Genomic DNA, 22688 nt, shown 5'->3' on the forward strand with positions numbered 1-22688 from the left:
AAGAGATCACACACCCACACACACACACACACACACACACTCACAAAACAAAACAAAACAAAAAAAACATTCCCCGGTTAACGTTCTGCCTGATGATCACTGGTCTGTGAAATGAAATGTTTTTTTTGGGGGGGCCCCCGAGTGGAGCCCGAACACCAAGTGACCCACTTCACCGGAGACAGAGAACGGGCCGGGAGTGGACCTCAGCTCATCTACAGCCTCCTTTAACAGTTCAGATACAGTGTCAGCCTGCATGCAATGCACTGTGTCACTGAACTATTTCTTTCGGCATCCCTGCACCCTGCCCAGCTGTACTTTAATCTCTAGGTCGCGTATCCTAAAAATACCACCCCCCCTCCTTCTCTTTCTCTCTGACAGTCCCACTCTCTCTGTAGTACACGTTCATACAGAAGAAGTACTTATCTGTCGGGGCCATGACAGCAAAGAAGGCGTTACCAAAACAAATATATTAAAAAAAATGGGTGTAACCCACGGTCATGAGTGCAGCGCTCTCGGATCAAGTACTCTTTTGGCGTTAGAAGAAAGTACAGGCAGTTCCTGGTGGACACAATAACCAGCTTTATTTGGACTAATTTTTTTTTAGTTTTAGGACATTTGGCTGTTGAAGAAACTATCAGGAGTTTTTCTTTTCAAGAGTATGTGAGGGGTAAGTCATGCATGTTTAAACCTACAGGAATTGTCTATACGTTTCAGAGTATTTACATTTCTTTGATAGCTCGGCAGAGAAAAGTGATCAGAGTTACGGCTACAAATTCGTTTTCCTGAAGATGCGCAAGCAAATAGAGTGTTTGAAACACTTTAAAACACTTCAACATCCAGGAAAAGACAGAGCAGAGCAGACGCTTTTCTTTCAAACTTCTGTTTGCTTTCAAAGACTTGACCTGTCACCAGCAGGGACGTTGGCAGCGGGAGGAGAGGGAGGAAGACTGAGGAGGAGTGTTGGAAGACAGTTCAGAAAAAAAAAGAAAAAAGAAAAACATGTCTTCATCTATCACACCTCAGATAAGATAGAACAGGCCACGGAGAAATGTGAGATGTTACACATCTCTCGTATTTGTACGTCATGTAACATGGCTCAGATGGAGCTAATTTAAACCACCTTTGTCTTATCTGAAATTGGAGAATCCCTCCGTTTACATTATTTTGAACTTAGTGTCTGTGAAGAATTTCCCACCCAAATCAAAAACAGTGCAAAGTTGGTGTCGCATGCGACCGGCAGTTATCCTTTTGTTCAACATTCAAGTGAAACCAACACAGGTGGCACTCGAAAACTGCAGTTACCACTTTCTGCCATAGGTGTCGCCAAAGAGAACAGAAGCAAGATCCTACGTATTGCTATTTTTTAATGTCTGGGAGGACAAATATTCCTACAGGTTATCGAGAAAATAGTCATAAAAGTGGTCAATTGGGTGAAATTAGCTTTGAAATAGACTAAGATGAGACACATACCCCAAATAATTATTATGCCAAATGTGTTCTTCGAACCGAAAAACATGTAAAACAGTTTTAACTGTGTTGCAAAATGTTCTTATTAACACTGATAAGAAAGCTTTATCATTTCATATTAACAATAAAAACACAAGAACGGCATCTATCCTTCCACCTCGAAGTGGATCTCCGCAAAATGAACTATCCCTCGAGAGATTTCACTCAAAACGCGATGGAAAGTATGTGCAGGGCTGCACAGCTCTTGTTTTCACTGGCCTCCCTCCCTTCCAGCTGCTTCATGTTAAAAAGTGACCACCCCTCACTTCATGTGTTGTGGCTGCCAAGAGTAGCTGCTCGCGTGCTGACGTACAGCTCAGATGTTTTGGGTGGGGTCCCTTCATCACGGCTCTGATTTAATCCCAGCAGCACACTAGGAAGGAGGTCACATGGTGCATGTCATTTCCTTGTTTCTGTGTTAACTCGGCCAAAGAGGAGGAAACGCGTTGCACTAAAGCTGAGAAAAACAGAAAAATGAAAAGAGTTTTGGCACTGAACTGGAATTCTTTGCTCTGAGCTGCGGCGCATACCATTAACTACTTGAGCGTTGCCTGTGGGATAAGCCCTTCTGAAAATACACAACACATAACAACCTACATTATCTATGCCGCCAGTATTCCCCCGCTGCATCACGAACGCTGTCAAAAGCCTCGCACATTTCTGCTTTCTCCAACCATCCGCTGCCTCAGGCGTGTGCGCTGCCAGCGGCATGGACACCCCATCCCCTCTGCAGTTGAATGAGTTTACCCTGAAGGTGCAACAGCGGCTCCCTTCATCGTCATGGCAGCTAAATGTGAGGCAGGATTTGCCTTTTTTCTATTATTTACCACAAGAAGATGAAGGTGTTTTATACTTTTACTATATATATATTTTTTTTCTTTTCTGAAACGCCCGGAGAGTTGAATCAATGAATCATGTCGTTTACTGATAAATTTTGGAGTAACTTAAATCAAGAGTCAGACATTTTAGGAAATGCTTTTCTTTGTTTTCTTGCCAAGGGCTAGAGAAGAGGATCAACATGACTCTAATATCTGCACAGTAAATGTGAAGCTATACAGCCTGCAGTTAGTTAGCTTAAGTTAGATTAGCTGTCCTGGATGTCACAAAGAAACATGCATACCAGCCGATCTGTAGTAATTACATACCACAGCATGTTAATTTTACCCTTCAATTAAATCGAATATCGCATGTCAGTGACATGCTAAGACAAACTAGCAAGTTGTTGTACTGTACATTAAACATATTAATCATGCAAGTATTTCCCAAATCCTTGGCATTTCTAAAATAACATTTTAATTATTACAGGTACTTAAAGGTCCCACGACACTCCCAATAGCTGGCGTAAGAGCTAAGTAGGCCGTCCCCTCATGAAAAGTCCAGTCCGGTCTAATGGACTTAGGAGGCAATGGGCACGCATTAGTGCACGCCCCCAAGTACAGGATGAGTCATCAACATTTTCAAAGCAAAAACCTGGATTGAACTAAGCAAATAGGCAGGAGCCGATTACCGCATGGGTGATTATCTTTCAGCTGACCCCAGCTAATGCAATGAGTAGCTTCTCATTTCTTAAACAACCATGAGGAAAGACACATCCTGGCGTCGTGGAGAATGTGTTAGTCTGTTTGAGAAGGGTTAAATCATAGGCGTGCATCAAGCAGAGAAAACAGCTAAGGAGACTGAAGCAGAAATTACTAAAACTTGAGTTAAGAGCTTATAAGAAATATTAGAGTGTGTGACTTCTTCTTTGGTGGAAGAAGGCAGTGCATGAACTTTAATAAACCATTACAAATACTTTAAAGCTGACTTTTTCTTACTCTTGGGACACATAGTGGTAGTGTTCATATAATGTCACTTAAATATCAAATTTGATCCCATGTGGATGTTGTGCTTGACAACAGGTGTTTCGGGCTGTCGCTCCCACCGCAGCCTTGAAAGAGTGACAGGTCGCATTGAGCGAGATGTCTGGTTCAAAGCGATACCTTTTCACTCTGTCACTCTCAGACAACAAGCAGTCTGTTGGACTTACTCATCCTCAGAGAGATTCAAAATGGCAGCGCCATGGCAGCACCAGTGAGCATAAATCAGTCTGAAACAGAGCAAAAATGGCAGGGGACTGCTGCCAGGTGGCTGACTGTTTGTCTTGATCCCTTGAACGAATGTTTGTCTGGTCTGTGAACGCAGACAGACGGTCTCATTGTGCAACGTGTTTGTTTTGGTCAAAACAGAAGTGACCAGTGAACCCCTTCATCCAACCACAAATTGTCCAGTCGTAGGTTTGCAGCCACAACTAGAATACAGAAGAAGCATGAAGCCTGGCTTAAAATTAACCTGTTGTTAGGTGCATCTGGCGGTTTCAGCCACCTGCAGCTAACGTTAGCTTAAGTTAGCTAGCACGCTGCAGCTGCCATTTCTGCAGTGAGGTTCTAGAAATAGTAGAAAATGCCAGACATGCGTTCTACTTTTGGATGTCTAATGAAAGAGCTGCCCAAAAAAACAAGAAACAGAGAGTAGCATTTCACACGTGGGAGGAGTTCTTGGGATATTTTGCCATTTAAAATATGTTGAGGCCAACATGGAGGAATGAAAGTGACTCTTAATACGTTTAGCCAATTTAGGAAGTAAGAAAAAAGAAAAACATTTTTATTTTTAAGTAACATTTAATTTCTTTGGGGGTTTTATGTTCAGTGGTACTATATAATTAAAAACTGAATTGTGATTTAAAAAAAATGCATGATGCCAGAACACTGACTTTAATCTTTTGGCATCGAAACTAAAGTTTGTTTAGTTTCACTGGTTTTTGGTTTCTATATTTGTTTTTTTCAGTTTCAGTGTTTTGTTTTTCAGTTTCAACTTAGTGGCAGGATTTTGGCACGGAGGGGAGGGGACGAGTGAAAGCGCCTCCAGGTTATAAAACGGGGCTGAGACCGATGACCGTGGCCTCTGCTGCTGCTGCTGCTGCCTGTTCCTACTGAAAGATGATATGGATGCCAATGCCAAATTCTTCTTTCAATGCCAAATTCTTCTTTCAGTGCCAAAGATTAAAGTCGGAACTCTGGCCCCGTAAAAGCGGAATTCATTTGCAAAATGCACGGAAAACAAATCCGCTATATGCTTTAACTGCATGGTAAAAGCCCATGTTAAAAATCCAATTACTTTCAAACATTATTAATTGTGCGCCATTATTACATGCAATACAAAGTGCGCCCCACCTTCATCAATATGGCAGTTGTGCTGATGCATCACTGCTGTGAATGGCTAATGAGATATATATCTAATTTATGGCTCCAATTGGCACCAACAGCGGCCATTTAACTGTGAAAATCAATGTCCACCGATTACTTAAGCAACGCCCGTATATTATATAAAGCTTGTCCCTCATCGTTCCAGGCTCTGAGTTCATGATACCCTTCTAGTATAGTTCTCACCACTCCAAGTATTTCCAAGTGAAACAAGCTGAGCATAAAAATATTGCCAGCTGAAGGAGCTCTAGTATCTTTGTATTTTTCCTTTGCGTTTAGTGCTCAAAGTAAAGGTCTGGGGAACATTTCCCTACATTTTATGTCAGTTAACCGCACCAGTCGCTCCTGCTGGACGTCAACTCGGTCCGAGTTCAGATTTTGTGCCAACTCTCCGCAACTGCATTAAGACTCACTTTCATTCCTTGTCACGACATCGCATCCAGTCCCCTTCTTGTGTTTACGCCCCTTTAGCGCACAGTCTGTTGAGATGGCAAGAAGACGAGGTCACGCATTTAGAATTTAGCCCAGAGCGCTAAAACATCACTTTATGAATAATGTCGTCCTCTTGGGTGAAAAGAAAAAAAGAAAAGAAAAAAGAAAAACATTCCGTCTGGTCTCTTGTCAGACACCGCCCTCGCTGTGTCTCTCCCGGCTGTCTGTCCCTCTGTATCGTCCTCTTGAACTTTTCTTGACTCGCCTTTTAAAATGCAGCCTCAGACACATTTCAACAGCTCCTTTTATGATGATTTAATAACAGATTTTACAGAGACATCCATAACATTATGACCACTGCTAGTTGAAGTAAATGGCTTTGACCACATCAGGACAATCCAATGTTCTCTTGGGAAATTTTTGGACCTGGCATTCATTCATGTGGAAGTTACTTAGACATGTAGCAGCCACCTAGACCAGACCAGGCACCCCCACCCCATAGCAATGATACCCCTTGACCCTTGACCTTAACCCTAACCACTCAAAAAACAACCCTAACAGCACCTGGACTCCAAATTCACTAGATCCCAAACTGATTAAATATCTGTGGTCCACAGAGGCCCCTCCCCTCAACCCATAGGACCCAAAGCCCCTCACCCCCCACTAACAACATCCTGTTATCCTGTCAAAATCTCATGCGTAATACTCACAGGAAGTACAGTATCCCCGTCACAGACTTTACCGTAACAAGTCGATGTGATGCAGCCTATACGTCTAAGACATAAACGCTGCTCTGAACCATTTCTGTCACGAGCTCTGACGTGCGTCTCGTTGCGTTGACACACATTATTTCGGCGTGTGTGTGCGTGTGTGTGTCGGGGAACAAACCAAAAGTCAAAAGACGCCTGAGGAGGAGACAGAGGAGGCAGCTGCTGCCAGAAAAGAGGCCTCTCAAGAAGAACAACACAAAGCGAATCAACTGTGCAGCTGCAGCCAGAGCACGATCTGTAATGTAAACCCAAAGACAAACCAGACGTAGGACACGTGTTATTGAAACCAAATTTGAAAGCACACCAGAACTAAGGTGAATAACTGATGCTTATTTGTCCCAGACATGTATTGCACAGACAGTACAGGCCACATTCAGCTGAAAATAATCTCAGTGCCTCTTAACATGATGACTAAACTCAGTTCAACTCATCTCTGATGTTGACACTGAAATATTCATAGCAGAGCAGAGGAAAAAAAAAATAAAAAAAACGGGCTAGAAATTAGTTAAATGTTACAGGCTCTGTGTCGGTTTTAAGTGTCCGACCGTGGAGAGCACTTCAAAATCTTCCTCTTTTCATTTTCCCCACAGGCCGGCACTGACAAGGACGTACAAGGTAAGAAGTCAGCTGCACAGTAGTCGACATTAGCTCGACGTCGGCCTCCGTCCCCACATTGTCACTCTCATCACTACGCCTGGTTTGAATATATTCTCTCATGGCTGAGGATAATTTGCCATAACTAAGTCTTTGCTGCAAGAATAATCATTTAAAATCGCTGTGACAGAATGGAGCCGTGGCTGGGAAACAGCTTTTCTTTGACTGTAAGGACATTACTGAGACTGTTCCTGCATGCATGCATGCATGCATGTGACCCTCTCTGATTATCACCACCCTGACCACAAGCATCTGATTGCATCCCCTAAATAAAGTATTTGCTTTGTGTCAAACATTTCAATAAACAGACTTACATTCAATTAAAGAAAACTAAGGCAAGGTCTTCAGGAAATCTGAAAAAGTCCTTTGTTTTAGCTTTTTGTTTAAGAAATGCCATTGTGTTTTTAAAAGAGATGGTCCTCTTGTTGTCATCAAGCAGCTCTTCAGGCTCTTTGTCTGTAGAGACATCTAGTGGCCACTAAGAAGTATGACAAGGTTATTGCCCACTCATCAAAAGAGATGTCAAACATCCCTCGTCTTAACCTATTATCTGTTATACCAATCGGCCACAACATTAAATCCAGTGACAGTAAATAGCATTGACTAATTGAGTATCTGTGGGATGATCCACAGAGGTCCCTCCCTGACATTGTATAATATAAAACACTCTTCTTCTCATGGTAGAAGTGAATTTGCTAGGAGGTACTAGCATCGGTTTACGTACCATTAGCATTAGCAGTAAACGTCCACTGGTCATTTAACTTTTTTGAGGTTTGTTTTACACTGAAAAGCTAAATCTGGCTTAGAAATCTGGTCAAACTCACCTCAGCATGGCACCTTGTCACCTTTGCACTCTGTTAGTTATGTTTTAAATCGTAAGAGGCAGTAAGGTGCATCTTATACAGAACTGAGGAAGAGGAATGTACAAGGCGCTATCATGGAATAAGAATCCATAACTGGCCTACAATTAGGCTCAAGTGTCCTGTGATCATATGAATCTTTCTCCTCATCCTAATTTCAACTGATGTGTTTTCTTTTTCAGTGAATTAAAAAAAGAAAAGCTGTGGATCACTTCTCCTTACAAATGGCACAAAGGACGTTTCATGAAACTGGCCAAGATGGCCGATCAGGTGAGACGCATGAATAGATTTTGTCACGAGTAGCCATACATTTGTAGATTTATGTGCTATTGTAGGCCTTTAGCAATGGCCAAAATGTTCATAGCTAAATACAAGTTGACAAACAGAAACGTAGGCAAAAGACTAGTCTCAGTTATTTGCATTAGTCTCCGTTCAAGTTCGCCCCCTCGGGGTCCGACTTAACGACGGGGCCTGACAACGTTGTTATATTTAGCCCACTTGTTATTTCTGTTCGTTAATTTTTCAAGCTCACTGGAGGGCTGTGTTAGGAGAAAGCATTTTGTTCACTTTATTCCTGTAATTTTTGTTGTGTGGGGTCACATTAGTCACACAAAGCTCTGTTTCTGACCTGGCATTAACCTATGGACCTTTCCACTTTTAATTATACCGATGCTAGCCATGGTATCGATGCTATCGATACGCCCGTCCTTATTCTTTGCCTCTTTTGATTGCAGTCCTGGGAATGTTGGCGGTGCAGGTGGAGAGAGACCCCAAGACGGGCGCCACCGTTGTCAGGTCAGTGGCCCCCGTGTCCACGCCGACCAGCGGGCCACAGGCCACCACCATCTTTGATGACGGCAGGAAGAGCATCCACACATTCGGCGGATCGCCAGGTCAACCTTCAAGCGAGGAACTCGGTCAGATCTTGAGCGCAATCGACGGGGTCGGCCTGAAAGTTCTGCTGGATGAGGCCTCGGTCGTACCAAAGACGCCAGAGACGAAGACACACAGTGTAGAAGCCGGGAGAGCTCCAGAGGAAATAATCCTGACTTCCACCTCCCACTACGCCGTGTCAAAGGATGACGGGCTCTTAGACGGGTTTAGAAGCAGCCCCTCGGAAGTTACCGTGGAGAAGTGCGCTGTAAGCGTGGGAAACACCGATGATAAAACCATGCAGGCGGTTCCAGACGTAGCAGAAAACGTCGATGAAATAGACGCTGAAAGGTTGGAGGACGGTCCCGTCACGCTCATGTTCCTGGGATACGCCGACGCTTCGACCGACCAAGACGACCAAGACGGCATGATCACGGTGGAGCGAGTGATAATCACTGAGGACGGGGAAGAGCACGTCGTGGGACCTGAGACGCCTGCTTCGCTTCAGTCACCGTTGGGTCAGGTAGTGGAGCGAGAGGATGGGAAAGACCCCGGAGCGTTTCAGGACATTCCCCTAAATGAAAGTGCAGTTAAAGCCCAGGGAGCGGAAGGTGATAACGGGCAGCACAATACATCTTCACCCACTACAGAAAAGGAAAAAGGCAAGCGTAAGACCTGCCAGTGTTGCTCCGTCATGTAAGAAATGACTGAAGAAGGAGACTCTTTAATTTCATGTTCTAAATTTGCATCATTTGTTTCATACGGTGATTTTCATTAGATGTTAGAACACCTGCTTCACTGCCGCCTTAGTGACTGGTTTGAGAGCACACCACATGGCTGTTAGCTCCACCACTTGACCTCACTTTGGCAAAGACAGCGACATTTATTGAGCTGTGTGTCTTTTACAGCAACTGAGACTGCCGGTAGCTCTTAAAGGCTATTAAACTCCACTTCTACCCCCTGGTGGACAAAGCTGAGAGCTTCAACATGCCCCCGCCCAAGCATTCATCTCATTCTCGTCTTTCTCTCGATACTGTATGTTTAGCAGTGTGTTATCCTACAGGAACACAATGAACCAAATACCTAAAGAGGCTCATTATCCAGCTTTGGTGTGATTCATTGTGTCTACTTCAGTTTTTATTTGGAAGAGTACACGAAAATGAGTTAGAACTGTAACAGCTTTGGATAATTTTTTAAATTCTTCCCAATTTGGCTGTAGCTACCACTCAGGACAATGAGGACTTTGTATTGGACAATTAAACACAAGTTTTACATGGCTCTGGTGTGAAAATATTTTTACATTCGATAATTAAAATACATTTGGGGAATTATCCCTGTGAATTTGGTGTAGCCAGTGAATACCTATTATACATGTTGTATATTAAACTCTGTACTTTTTGCATTCAGTATTAAGTGATTCAAATAATACAGGTTCAAATTGCAACAGTAGAGTGGCTGTGCAACTACTGTAAACATAAACATACCTGAAATAAATATAACGATAAGCGGCTTTAACATATAAAGATAATGTCTTCTGTGCATTCTCAGAGCACTTTTAAATATTTTAAAGAAGCACATTAAATCGATACGCTTACAAATAAACACAAACCTGATATAAAGATGATGTAAATTCTGCTCGGGGCTAGCCAGATATTCAATCAGTTCATTTCAATTCAATTTAAGCAAAAGCAATAATATCGAAGAAACAAATTTAATTGGCTTTTTCCTTTTAACCTCCTGAGACCCCGTGTCCTCATATGGGGACACTAAGTGTTATGTTTTATCGCAGCTTGTTCTGCTTCATTTAAGCCCGTTGTCCTCATTAGTGGATGCTCTAGTCTGCCATCTAGTGGTAGTAAAGCGTCAATACACTACTCAGTGTAAAAACGTAATAGCGGATTCATTCTACAGATGATCATCACTGAAATTTACGGTATTTATTAAGGTTTCTATTTTGATATGACGTGCAAATTTACCAAGTTTTATCAACAGCAACGAGCTACAACTTCGCTAATTGGCAAGTACGTCGTTTGAGGACGTTGGAACTTCATTTTGTTCTGTTCTGTCTTTGCTCAGCCATGTTCAGGTATTAAAATAAACTGTTTTTTATTACACATTAGGTGACTTTATTATAATACAAATAATGAAATAATCCCAGTATCCACATGAGGATTTTTCCTTCAAAAACTACTAATCCTGTTCAGAAATGGTGCTTAGTTTTTATACATCTTAGGTCCTACTAATACCAAATACTGTGGCGAAATTAAAAACACAGAATACAATAAAGGCTCGGGTCTCAGGAGGTTAGGGTTAGGGTTAGGGTTAGGGTTAGGGTTAACCCTAACCCTAACCCTAACACAACCAAAACCCAAAAATCAAATCAAATGATTTGGCGGCCCACTTGCAGTACTCCCCAGTGGGCCCCGGCCCACAGGTTGGGAATCACTGGTCTATACATATCTGAAGCTCACATACTGTAGTACATGTGCATATGTATTAAGGTCAAGAATATAGATTTCAGTGTTGCAAAGCATCACTTTCTACTGTTTATTAGTGACGTCATCAGACACTCACATTTGTTAGAAACTGACTATTCATCATGTCAAACCAAGTTTTTAAAGTACATCACTCTTTAGGCTCGTTCTCTTATTTATGTTTTATTTTACTTTGGTCGTGTTGCAAGTTATCACAGCGGAGGAGGATTTTGTTTTGCTCACGTGACACGGAGGACAGGACGTGAGGATACAGGTGCTAAGCAGATCATCTGTTTGGTTTATATTTCCATTGAGGTTCGTACGATCACGCACAGGTGATGACCGCAGCGCTGCAATCAGGTGGGTGCCGTCCTTAAAAGCTCCTGCATGATGCATAAACCTTTACGCTTCTTTTTGTGCTTGTTTTTGTAGACAAAGACAGAGACTCCTCAAAACTTATTAGATATGAGTGAGAATGATGCAGCGTGTTTGTAAACTATTAGCACACAAACGTTTATAACATGTGTTCACAAGTATAGGACAGTAGCATGCTAAAAGTACATTTAAATATCTTTTTATGCATTTTCTGAGTAGAGATACATGACTATAATATATATTTATCATATATCTATAATAGTAAAGCATTGAAATAACAATACAATAATCTTGAAAGCTGTGTGTAGCAGAGTAAACAGGTTTAAGCTCATTAAGACATATTAATATGTCCTGTTGCTTGAGCTCTATATACAGTGTGATGCTACTGCTGCTGTTGATAATCCGTCATTGTGACTGGCATTAAGCCTCTGAATGCATGTGTAAATATAGACTAACAGATTTTAAACCTCGCAGCTCAGGAAACCAGATTTTGCACGGGCAACATTTCCATTAGGGAGAACGTATCTGTAAAAAGTATTCACTGACACAGCAGAGTTGCTACAGGGGTAATTATTTCGAACAGGGGCCCGTAGAGGATAGTCTGGTGAGGCTGTTATATCAATAAGAATGACAGAAAATCATAATTCTCAGCAGGCAAACTGGTGATGTGATAAGAGTCTCTGATCGGGCTGGTGAACACTGTACACAGTGGCAGGACAGACAGAGGAAAGCCGATTACTCTTTCCCTTTGTCAGCAGAACTGACTGCTCTAGCAGTGGGAGGGAACAGTCACCAGAACAACATAGCAGCTACATAGTCTGATTAAAATAATAATAAAAAAAAAAAGAGCTGCAGTTACAGACTGCTTTCGTGCTTTAAACCATACATATTCTATTTTTATCTCCATATTCTACCATTATGATCACTTCAAGCCGGAGACGGGCATCTTGAGATATCTCGCAGGATATCGTAAAACGATCCAGTTTTACTGGTTTGTCTTTACTAATTTAAAATACTATTTCTTCATAAATGTAAATGACATGTAAAGTATTTCTTTTTCATTTGAAACTAGCATGACATGTTTACGTGCGGTTTTCCGTTTTGTGTGTTTCGTGTTTATCATGTCACCTACCTACACATGTGGGAGCACACACCATGCTGTACCCTGCCCAACCGGACGCGTCTTTGAGCAGAGCGTCTACTGAGGATTCAAAAATCGCGCAATAATCGATGTTAATCGGCATCATGGGTATTTAAAAAGAACGCAGGAACCTGACCTGACTGGCAAGTGTGAAGAGCAATAAAGAAATAGATGGAGAAAAAAAGAACTACCTGCAGGAGCCATTTAGTTCCTTTTAGTTTAAGATGTTTGCTTTAATATTTGGAAGCCAAGTTAAACCGAGTTGAAGTCAACACGTCATATTGACGTTTCAAAGTGAAAATCGCCCGGATCCATTATGTTTTTCAACAATAGATTTCCTCCCTGAATGATTCGATCTACTCGTATTGATGCGGTTTCCCAGAGTCAAGTGGGAAAAATAGAACAGCTGCATATTTTTAGCAGCGCGGCGTGGAACCACGCTTCTGGGAACACTGGTTGGTAACACTCACATTGATATGAATTGCTGCAATCTACTGTGGAGCTGTGACCACGCTGCGTACGCACCACAGACGCGTCCGGTGGAAATCCGACCTTATTGTCTGGCATACATGGGGGTAGATAGTGATAGAGCATAGACAGGCTCTAGACACTGGACATGCGAGGTTATCAGAAACCCAACTGATTGTTTTTGCCAGAATAGAAGTAAATCATAACCTTTATCTCCTTGTTTTGTAACAGTGACATTCTAAATGTACTACTTCACTTTTAAAAAGACAGAGTAGTAAGATTGTTAACCTCAGTGACACTTTCTAATGTGTTTTCTATTTAGGGACTTGAGGACAATACACAAGAAATACATCAAAAGCCTGTAAGCATGGAAACAAGAGATCTTAGACCCAACTCTGAAAGTCTGGTCTCCCAGGATGAAGGTGATCTGCCGGTGAATATGAACTCCCACCATGTGAGCAGCCACACAGAGAGTCCACCAGCGGCCTCTGGTGAGAGGCTCCGAGATGAAACCAAAGTTATCCCCGCCGCTCCTGCCGCGGTCAAAAAGTACTACGGCGTGATGGACGATGAAGGTGCAGATGATGTCTTCATCCCACACCTACTTCGCCCTCCTCCATGCGCTGTGAGTCCTTTGTCGCCGGCAGAGGAAAGCACAGGTGCAACAGCCAGTAATTCTGGTGTGACCCCTTCAAACGGGGCCGCTGACGCCACAGAGGCTAAAGCTAATCCCAGCAGCTTAGACCGGCATCATAGCGAGAAGCAGTTAATGGCAGCGCGGACTGAGAGGGATGAAGTGAAAGCAGGTATAGTGCAGACCTCAAAAGAGTCTTTGGATAACGTATTACTGTCCGATGAAAAGGATGCTGCTCCAACAACTTGCGAGGACCAAACCCACGTGGATGAAACAAGCCGTCTGAGGGAAATATGCCAAGAAGAAACTGGAATACAATGTCACGATGAATCAAATGCAAAACCTGAGGATACCACAATCTTAAGTGAGGGACGAGGAAACTACGGAGAAACGCATGCAGAGAAGGACAACTATCCAAAACAAATACATTCAAACTACGAGGACACTTCTGAAAATGAGACATGTTTGAGTGAAAAGGTGCACAAATCAAAATACGAAGACATACCTGGTCTCAATTTGAGAGACTCAAGCATGGCAGAAAATCTGGACAGAGAAAGTCTGGAGACAAACGCTCCACCACAGCCTGGTCTCAGTGCGAATGATGATGATTCTGAATCCTCCGACTCGTCAGAGCTCTGCAAATACAACCAAATCAGGATGGAAGAAGAAACCAATCAGCCACAGGTACCTGACTTCTCAGCGGGTGTGACCGGTGACGACGAAGAGCACGTCGACAGCAGATCTTTAGACTATAACCTCACGAGGCATGACTGGGTGAGGAGGGAGAGTGGCTCTGCAGACATGCAGGTGGCACAGGTGACAGGCGAAGAGGTGGAAGACAGAAGCAGGAGAATATCTAATGACATCCTACAAGGAGAGCAACTGCTTCAGCGTCTGCAGCTACTGCAGCAAAGGCAAGATGTACATTTGCCGGAGGACTCTCAAACCACCGAGCAGGTTGTCAAAGAGACGAGAGGTGAGGGAATGGGTGGGATTGAAGTGGAAGATTTGACAGTGAGAGGAAGGAATTCAACAGATGAAGAAGGAAAGGAAGAACATAGATTTCACACTGTTGAGAAAGAGAAAGAAAATCTGACAGAAAAGGAAGAGAATGAGTTTAAAGATATTCAAACTAAAGTAAGAATGTCTTCCTCCTCAACACTAGGGCAGTCAGAGCACCAGAGAAAAGCTAGGACAGAAATAAGTGACTCTGATGAAGAGGAGCGGGACAGATGGATACCTGCAGATTTGTCTCTCAATAAACCCCTTGAAAAAGCGTCTTCTGAAATTGAATTTCTGCCCAGCGGGCACAGATTCTCAACTGCTGAGACCTCCATTGAGAAGCAGATGCATGAGGCAGTGCAGCCAAAGCAGAACTTGCAGAGAGCTGGTGGGGTTTTCAATCTCACGGAGAATCCAGATGTGCTGGAGATTCCCTTCAGGATAAACGTCTCTCTTGAATCCCTCACTAATAAGGATGGAGCCAGCCAGAGCACTGATCGACAGTTCTCAGAACAGAAGATGAAAAAGGAGATAAGTCAGGAGGCTCAGAGAGAGCTGGTGCTGGTCAACCAGGGTAAGATCCCAGGAGGGTACAGCAAAGGGGAGATCCGCGAGTTAAAGGAGACAAAACTGCTGTTTGAAGCTTTCCAGCTGGATAACGCTGAAGGTCTGACAAGGCCCTCGAAACTCCCAACACCAGTGGTGAAAGGTCCGGTTTACCCCTCAGTGTTGGAACGCACCCGGAGCCTCGAGATGCTAACTCTCAAGAGTTGTCCTGTTTCCAGGGCACATTCCTTCAGGCAGTACAAATCCCCAACCCCAGAGAGGGAGAAAAGTCCTGAAAACTTCAGATCTAAAAGCCCAATTGTTCCCTCACGGGACAAAACGCGCTTATCCCCTTACTCCAAGCAAGACAAACACCTGCGTCTGCACAGAAGCATGGACTCTATAAGCGGCAACATGTCCACGTTAGCTGTGGACGTCAGGGGCAAAGTAAGGGACGGGAAAGCAAGCAAGGAATCGCCCATCCTCCAACACAACCCCTTCTTTAAGTTGCGTCCAGCTCTGGCACTGCAGCCGGAGGTGGAGAAGGACATCCGGGAGGCCAAGGAAAGAGAGGACGAGCTACGCCAACAGAGATGCACTCTGTATGGACTCAGCACTCAGCAGAGTGAAGACGAAGACAAGACATGGTGCACGCAAACACTCATGCCAGGTTAGTACGGAGGGATGGACTCAGTCTCAGGTACATTTAAGCTTATTAATCATTTCCATTCCACCGATCAGCCACAACATTAAAACCACTACCATTGACCATCTATTCACAACCCAATGCTCTGCTGAGCATTGCTGTACCACCCACCTAGACCAGACCAGGCACCCCCACCCCTTAGCAATGGCGATACCTTGATGGGACAGCCATTCCCAACAGGATGCATCCTGCACCTGCACACACATGATTTAGGAACAACTAAAAAACATGAAAAAGGTGTTGACCTGGCCTTTAAAGTCACTAGATTCCAAACTGATCAAGTACCTGTGGGATGATCCTCAGAAGGACCATGTCCATTCTCTGATGAGTCACAACTGTCTTGGAGACACAAGGGAGACTTAGACAATATCAGGAAGGTGGTCATAATGTTATGTATGATCGGTGTATGTTTGCACCTTTAAATATTTCTGTGCTTTTATTAAGATACGACAAGCGTTCACGGCTTTTACATTCTGTGCACGAACCATTTTCCAAAATATGAATATTTGAGTGAAAACAAATTAAGATGAAACATTATTATTGACCATTTTACATGACAAAGCCTGAAAGGGGTCTAAAATATTTCCTCAAAAGGCCGCCATGACTCTAAATATTAACGTGTCTGAAAGCCTGTTAAAGTGAACCGCATAAATAAGACTCACTTATTAGATCCTTATTCATTCCACATCCCGGCCCTCCGACTCTCAGTCTGTGCACTTTAATGAATGCCTCTCTACATTAGCATCACATAGCGTTATCCAACGAGTCTTATCGACAACTTAGTGTCATGCCTGTCACCGGCGGTTAAGGGCACATCATTCCAACGGCTGCCTGATCCGAGTCAGCGGTTGCCAGCGGGCTGAGTGACAACATGAAGGCTACTATCTGCACTTGAGTTTGAGCCGTTGGGGGGGGCAGGGCTGGTTTTGTTTGTTGTGTAAACACCAACGGCTTCAGACAGTTGATATGTCTGGTTGAAAGAAATACTGTTATGTGTGCATTTTTTAAATATTTTTTAGGCCTATGCATGGCAGCTAGGAAGGTGGTGTGACTAAGTAGCACCATGTTCGCATTTTCAGCCAAACTTGCTGGATGAGTTTTTGGATTTAAGACGTAACTAATGATACAACGCTGGTCTTGGATGTTACTAGTGTTTTAAGTAAGCCGGTTCAGTCCAGTTTAACGCTTGTCCGTAATAAATTCATGGAAATGCTGCATACGATCCTGCTCTTTTCTTCCTCCTGACCTTTAGACGTCAGGAAGCTGTCACGGGGGAAACTGGAACGTGTTTGGCCGCCGCCCTCCAAGAAAGATCAGATGAAATCGGAGCAGACGCAGGTGATGCAAAAAGAGTGACTAAAAAAACTGGATGTACTTTTTTCGGTGTCTGCAAATGCTTGGATTAGCACAATTGGTTCTGAGAGTGATCTCAAATTGAGAGGATCTCGCAAGGAGTAGCTAATCTCCCTTTGTAAATCCCGTTCTTTTGTCCGTCTTATCTCGCAGCAGGAGGCAAAAGTTCACAGAGCGGGAGGTCAGAAGGCTGCGCTGTGGCAACGCTGGGAGTCTGGTCAGATCAACGGGCAGCCGTCGAAGGAGAAGCCTTCCTAACTCTTCAACGAACGGAATATCAACCGTCTGCTAACGCTAGAATCACAAGCAAAGATTAATCCTGTGCGACAGAAATCCTTGTGTTAGTTCCAGCTTGTAACTCTGCTTTTCTCTGTGTGAAATATGCTTATTTTTGATATCTTCAAAAACTAGTTTCATCTAGCCGACTAATAAAGCAAAGGGATCCCTTCAATGATTCGCTTTATCTTTATCAATATTTATGTATTTAAACAATAATTTCTTAAGTAAAATTTCTTTAGTAAAATTAGTATCTGTGTAGTGCACTGTTTGGTTTGGAAACGTTTACCATTTCAATATACAGTTTAACAAAAGTTGATCTTGTGTTTTTGAAAGAATAGTAATTTTTGCTCAAAAGGTTGATTTCAAGTTTTTCTTGCTTTTTTTCATTTTTTAAACTTAATTTTTGTATAGTGTTTTCTAAAGTGTTGACAATGTCGGAGTTATTTCAGAGACTGCAGATTTATAACATAAATTCATCTTTATAAGGCAGGAATGATCTAACGCCTCTGAAGATTACACTGACTCACAAATATAATTATTTGTCATATAAATTAGGGTTCAATGTAAATTCTCTGACAAATCAAAAAGGTCACCCAGGGCAAACTAGAAGTCAAATGGAGATGAGTGACAGGCATACAGAAATACCAAGAGTTGTTTTGGTGCCCTCTACAGGCCATGCCATCACTGAGTTGATCGCATTTTGCAGTAACAGCAGAAATCTGTCTTGCACAAATGAAACAGTAAGTCCATAATGAAAAAGAAAAGATATGTTTCCCCTACTAGACCTGCAGCTACATTTACTAGAGTGCACTTTCTAATCTCCACAGACAGAAGTGCAACAGATTAACCCGTCTAAGAACCATCTGTTGGCCCCATTGACTGTGCCAAGAGGAGCAAGACTTTCACTTAGCCTGTCCTGGCTTGGATGTCCCAATGTCAATTGGCTGCAGTTGTCACAGCTTTAGCTTCAGCTGTGGACATTTTAAAGTGTCTTCGTTAAAAGCTTTTAGAGCAGACCCACACTGTCAGACGTTGGTGGTTGGACAGTTCAACCAGGACGTTCACATGAGCTCTTTGTGATCAAGGATAGGCTGCTCTTGTATGTTTGCATCGGCACTAAAATATGGCACAACTTCTCAATTTGAGCATCAGCGTTTGGTGGTCAGGGCTTCATCCTACAGTACGATAATGACCCAAAACTTAAGTCCAAGATAAACCAGAACTACCTCAGGATAAAAACAAAATTTAAAGCTTGAAAACACGACCGGAGTGCACCATGGCCCAGTCTCTAGACTTTGACCTTATGGAGCTGGTTTGCGATGAACTGGACAGAAGAGTGAAAGCAAAGCACCCTACAAGTGAGACACATTTCTGGGAACGTCTACAACAAATATTGGGAAGAACTCTCTGAAAAATATTTGATTTTCATTTTAGAAAGTGTTTTTTTTTTTTTAAACTTCAGTTGTTTATTTGGTCTATGCTTTCATTTCAGAATAAAATGAGATAATAAACCGCATACATTTCAATAAAAAAAAGTAAGGGAAGTAAAGGGAAGCTCTCTGGCCATACTTTTTAAGCAACTACGGAGAAATTTCACCTCCAGCTGCACCTTTTGGTAAGTGGATATTAAACCTTCTTCTTCAGGTGAAGGCTGAGGATCTTGAGAAACCAAAAGTTGCTTCCATTCTCAACATCATATTTCTCAAACTAGTCCAGTTGCCTTCGTTTTAGCTTTATATTTTTATACACCATGACCTGCTTGAGCAAAACCTTTAAATATTTGCATGCTTTTCTATAGGTCTGTATATTAGATTTTATCAAGGGAAGATTGTTATGTCATGTAATTAATTACTTTCGATGTTCCTATCAGGGGGCAGTGGATTCTTTGTTCAGTTCTTCATCTTGAGTACGAGCTACATTTGTTTCAGTTTGTGCAGAATTGTAGGTGCATCATTCACCAAAGCCTGTAGAGGGCAGTAAAGCCTTAATAAACAGGGGATGACGACGTCAACGTTCAGTCATGAGTCTAGCCATGACGCCGGTTTTTAAATGAAAGTAATGCAACAATTTAAATTGCAAATACATGTAAATGAAGACTTTAAGATGTTAAATAACATCTTACTTCAATGAGACAGATGATGCATTGACAGAAACCTGTCAGAACAGTTTATCCAGACATATATCTGTAGATTTGTTCAAGTTGACGCCTGCACAACAACTTGTGCATTAGTTACGTAACCACCAGCTATCATATTATTATTCTGTGCACATAAATGCCAAGAAAAAAAGTTGCTCAATGGAACATCTGCGTCATTTTCTGCAGCAGCGTGTGGGTGGTCATGTCTTAGGATGTTTGGCTGAGTCATTCACGAGGGCCGTTACAGGCGACTCGTTCCAGAAAAGAAACGAACTGTGAAAACACGCGTCAGTTGGATGAATCTCACAGCCATTTTCGTGTTTTTCAAAGTGCACTCAACTCATCAGGGTGACGACTCCTTCGGAGGAACACGTGGCAGAAACTTTTTCTGAGAATAAACGATTTTGGGAAGAACCGGGCTATTCAGGGGGTGCTCTATTTCCGTTGTAGGGCTGATGCAATCTTCCCACTTTTCTTGTAAACCTAAATTTAATTTTTATACCTCGTTCAGTCCATCTTTAGGCAGTGATGACATGCAAGCCTCCATCCAAGCCAAGAAGAGATCCTAACATAGAGACAGAGACGGGAGGCTAAATGAAGACAGAACACTCGGTGCTATAATTGTACGCCTCCCTGGCCTCGGTGCACAAATGCCAAGTGCTTTGTGAGAGGGTGCTGATGAGAGAGTAGAACAGTGACGGCTCTGACATCACCGCGAGACGGTGCTCGACTCGGATCTGCACCAGCGGCGGCGACCTAACGCGGCGGGCCGGCGAGAGATGACTCATCTTCGCCACCCACGCCACTTCCCACCGTCAGGATCCATCATCAAGGAACTCTCGCTTGGCTCCACGCAGCACTCAGTCTCCCTCAGGAGAGGAGTTTGGAGGCTATAGTAGATGAGAAACTTATATCCAGGAGGCCAAACCATGGGAGGAATTGACATCTCCTTTTATTTTTAACACAGCTGTCCAGTCAGCTGTTCAGACACCGGGACACCCACATTGTATTTGAGAGGATATATATATATATAAAAAATTGTTGCAACAGCAGTGGTAGTAGTAACTAGTATAAAGGAGAAAGAAAGGCTAAAATCGTGCAAATTGTGCAAAACATGATGCGTAAATTACTAAATAAAACTACTGTTAAGAAAGTAAGGGTTGTAGAGACTAGTCCACTAGTCAGTTGTTCCTCTTCACTGCTGTGTCATGACGCTTTAAGCATCAAGTCCACTAGTCACTGATCTTGTGCCATAGCAACATGGACGCCTCTGAGAAGACAGGAAGAGCCCAGTGTTGCAGCAAACTAACAGTGGTTCATGGAGTGTGTGGAAATTAGTGACATTTGATACCAGCATTTCCCTTTCCGATCCAATTCCGAGTAAAATTCAGGCTGGTATCGGTGATACCGATCCGATATCGATACTTTGTGTAAATCTGCCCTAATGTGTCTGGTAAACCTCAAAAAGTAGTGCATTTCAAATCATAGCTCCATAAAGAATAACATATATAAAGACATCAGAGTAATTTATTTATTCATTTTAAACTCAGAAGTATATTGAGGTAGTGGCCTTGTTTACTATACAGCTCAGCCAATACAACAGAAAACCATACGAAAGACACAAATTATATGAAAATGGTGTTTCAAACACTACAAAAGGGAATAAGTAAAATAATAACACTATTAAAATAAATTATTGTTTAACTATATAAATGATTGTTTAAATAACTATGTAAAACTATTATATGTTGTGGTTTAACCTGAAGTCACAAGGTTTGTTGTGTTGCAACAACTCAATAATTTAGTTACTTAACACAGTATTACTACATTGCCTCCAATGACTGAAGTATCGAAAGTATCGATATTTCATCACTAGTTCGCTAAAGACAAAGCCCATACTAGCATGACATGTCAGTCCTGAAATACAGCACAAGTACTAATGCAATGCATCTGAAACAACCTCCGCTAACACTAGCAGAGGAACGGTCCAAATCCTCTTGACCAAAAGCCCTGGTTAACAGAGAAAAGGAGGTTGCTTATCTACAACTATAAAGTTACTATAAAGTTAGTTAAAGTTACTCATGTTAAAATGAACAAAAACATAAAAAAGAGATGAGGTGTGGTATTTGTGGATTTTTACATATTTATTGTTCTCGTAAAATACACATAAATGTTATATCTAAATGTTAAATCTTACATAACACCTAGATACAACATTTACATTTAGATTTAGCATTTAGTTAAATCATTTAACATTTAAATTAAAATTTTAACATTTAGATTTAACACTAAATATTTGGTTATAATATTTAACTTTTACGTTTAGATTTAACATTTAGTAAATGTAATAAAAAATCTTTTTAAACTTTTTTTTTTTTAAAACTATTTATTTTTTTAATGTTTTTGGGGCTACATGTGGGAAAAATTGTGTGATCATTTTAACATGTGCAACTTTATAAACCGTACATGGTATGTAGCACATAAGCTGTCTGTTCTTGACATATCTATTCAGGTCAAGAATAGATAGATTTCATTGATGGCAACCATTACTTTCTTTTTAGTAGTTATGTGATCACTGACTAGAGTTTTGTTGGTCTACCTTCGACCTTAATTACTTATACTCGTTGGACCAAAAAGTTTTCTCTATTTGCTCTTTCGCTCTTTGGGTTCACTCTAAAGTTAGAAATTTCATCTCCTGCCAAGTTTCTAGTGACTGTCATTCATTATTTAGATGTACAAGCTCGACATATATAAATATTTTTTCACATATGCCTTTTGCCCTCTTGAAATCTGCGTGCTCCCACCCACAATGTAGCCAGTATCATGGTAGAGTGTAGCATCTTGAGAGAAGTTGAAAAAACTGAACTTAGACTTGTTGTCTATTGTAATAAATAGTGTTTAAAATCCACTCAATATTTTGTACAAGATGTTTATGCTTACATAAAGTGTGCATATACCGTCCAACACACACACATGCTGGGCCTATTTTATTCATCCGTGCTCCTTCTTGAATTACTGAAGTGAAATGAATGAATAAACAGTGGGCAGTGAGAGTGTGAGGTAAGAACCGAATAAACAGACCTCAGATGGCCCTGTGAGTCGAGCCATTGTCCTCAACAAACCCCTTCTTTTTCGCTTCCACTCTCCTTTGTCTCCTCGCCTCTCACTGTTTCTTTTTCTACAATGAAATTGTCTAATCCCATTATCCCACATTACAGCCGTCAATATACAGAATATAA

The 22688-nt window shown here is 42.0% G+C and overlaps 2 protein-coding genes across 5 annotated transcripts; both read left to right on the forward strand.

Moving 5' to 3' along the window:
- Positions 1–422: 422 nt before the first annotated feature.
- LOC124998366 lies at positions 423–9611 on the forward strand. Of its 2 annotated transcripts, XM_047572714.1 has the most exons (4): positions 423–667; positions 6538–6562; positions 7644–7731; positions 8196–9611. In XM_047572714.1, the coding sequence occupies exons 3-4, from the start codon at positions 7686–7688 to the stop codon at positions 9032–9034; spliced, it is 885 nt and encodes a 294-aa protein (XP_047428670.1). In that variant the 5' UTR covers positions 423–667; positions 6538–6562; positions 7644–7685; the 3' UTR covers positions 9035–9611. The 2 variants fall into 2 exon arrangements, with proteins under 2 accessions (XP_047428670.1, XP_047428671.1); XM_047572715.1 differs by lacking the exon at positions 6538–6562.
- A 1112-nt stretch (positions 9612–10723) lies between these two features.
- On the forward strand, positions 10724–18659 carry LOC124997383. Of its 3 annotated transcripts, XM_047571045.1 has the most exons (4): positions 10725–11168; positions 13115–15644; positions 16933–17018; positions 17187–18659. In XM_047571045.1, exons 2-4 carry the CDS (start codon positions 13160–13162, stop codon positions 17289–17291), a joined length of 2676 nt encoding a protein of 891 aa, XP_047427001.1. In that variant the 5' UTR covers positions 10725–11168; positions 13115–13159; the 3' UTR covers positions 17292–18659. The 3 variants fall into 3 exon arrangements, with proteins under 3 accessions (XP_047427002.1, XP_047427001.1, XP_047427000.1); XM_047571046.1 differs by having other exon boundaries at positions 10724–15644; positions 17190–18659; XM_047571044.1 differs by having other exon boundaries at positions 10725–15644.
- The last annotated feature ends 4029 nt before the right edge of the window (positions 18660–22688 follow it).

The sequence above is a fragment of the Mugil cephalus genome, chromosome 20, assembly GCF_022458985.1.
Source record: "Mugil cephalus isolate CIBA_MC_2020 chromosome 20, CIBA_Mcephalus_1.1, whole genome shotgun sequence".
In the NCBI taxonomy this organism is placed as follows: Eukaryota; Metazoa; Chordata; class Actinopteri; order Mugiliformes; family Mugilidae; genus Mugil; species Mugil cephalus.

Coding starts and splice junctions, on each gene's coding strand:
- LOC124998366 (XM_047572714.1), top strand. CDS start 7,686: ATGGCACAAAGGACGTTTCATGAAACTGGCCAAGATGGCCGATCAG. Junction 7,732..8,195: donor TGGCCAAGATGGCCGATCAG/GTGAGACGCATG, acceptor TTTTGATTGCAG/TCCTGGGAATGTTGGCGGTG.
- LOC124997383 (XM_047571044.1), top strand. CDS start 13,160: ATGGAAACAAGAGATCTTAGACCCAACTCTGAAAGTCTGGTCTCCCAG. Junction 15,645..16,932: donor CACGCAAACACTCATGCCAG/GTTAGTACGGAG, acceptor CCTGACCTTTAG/ACGTCAGGAAGCTGTCACGG. Junction 17,019..17,186: donor TGAAATCGGAGCAGACGCAG/GTGATGCAAAAA, acceptor CTTATCTCGCAG/CAGGAGGCAAAAGTTCACAG.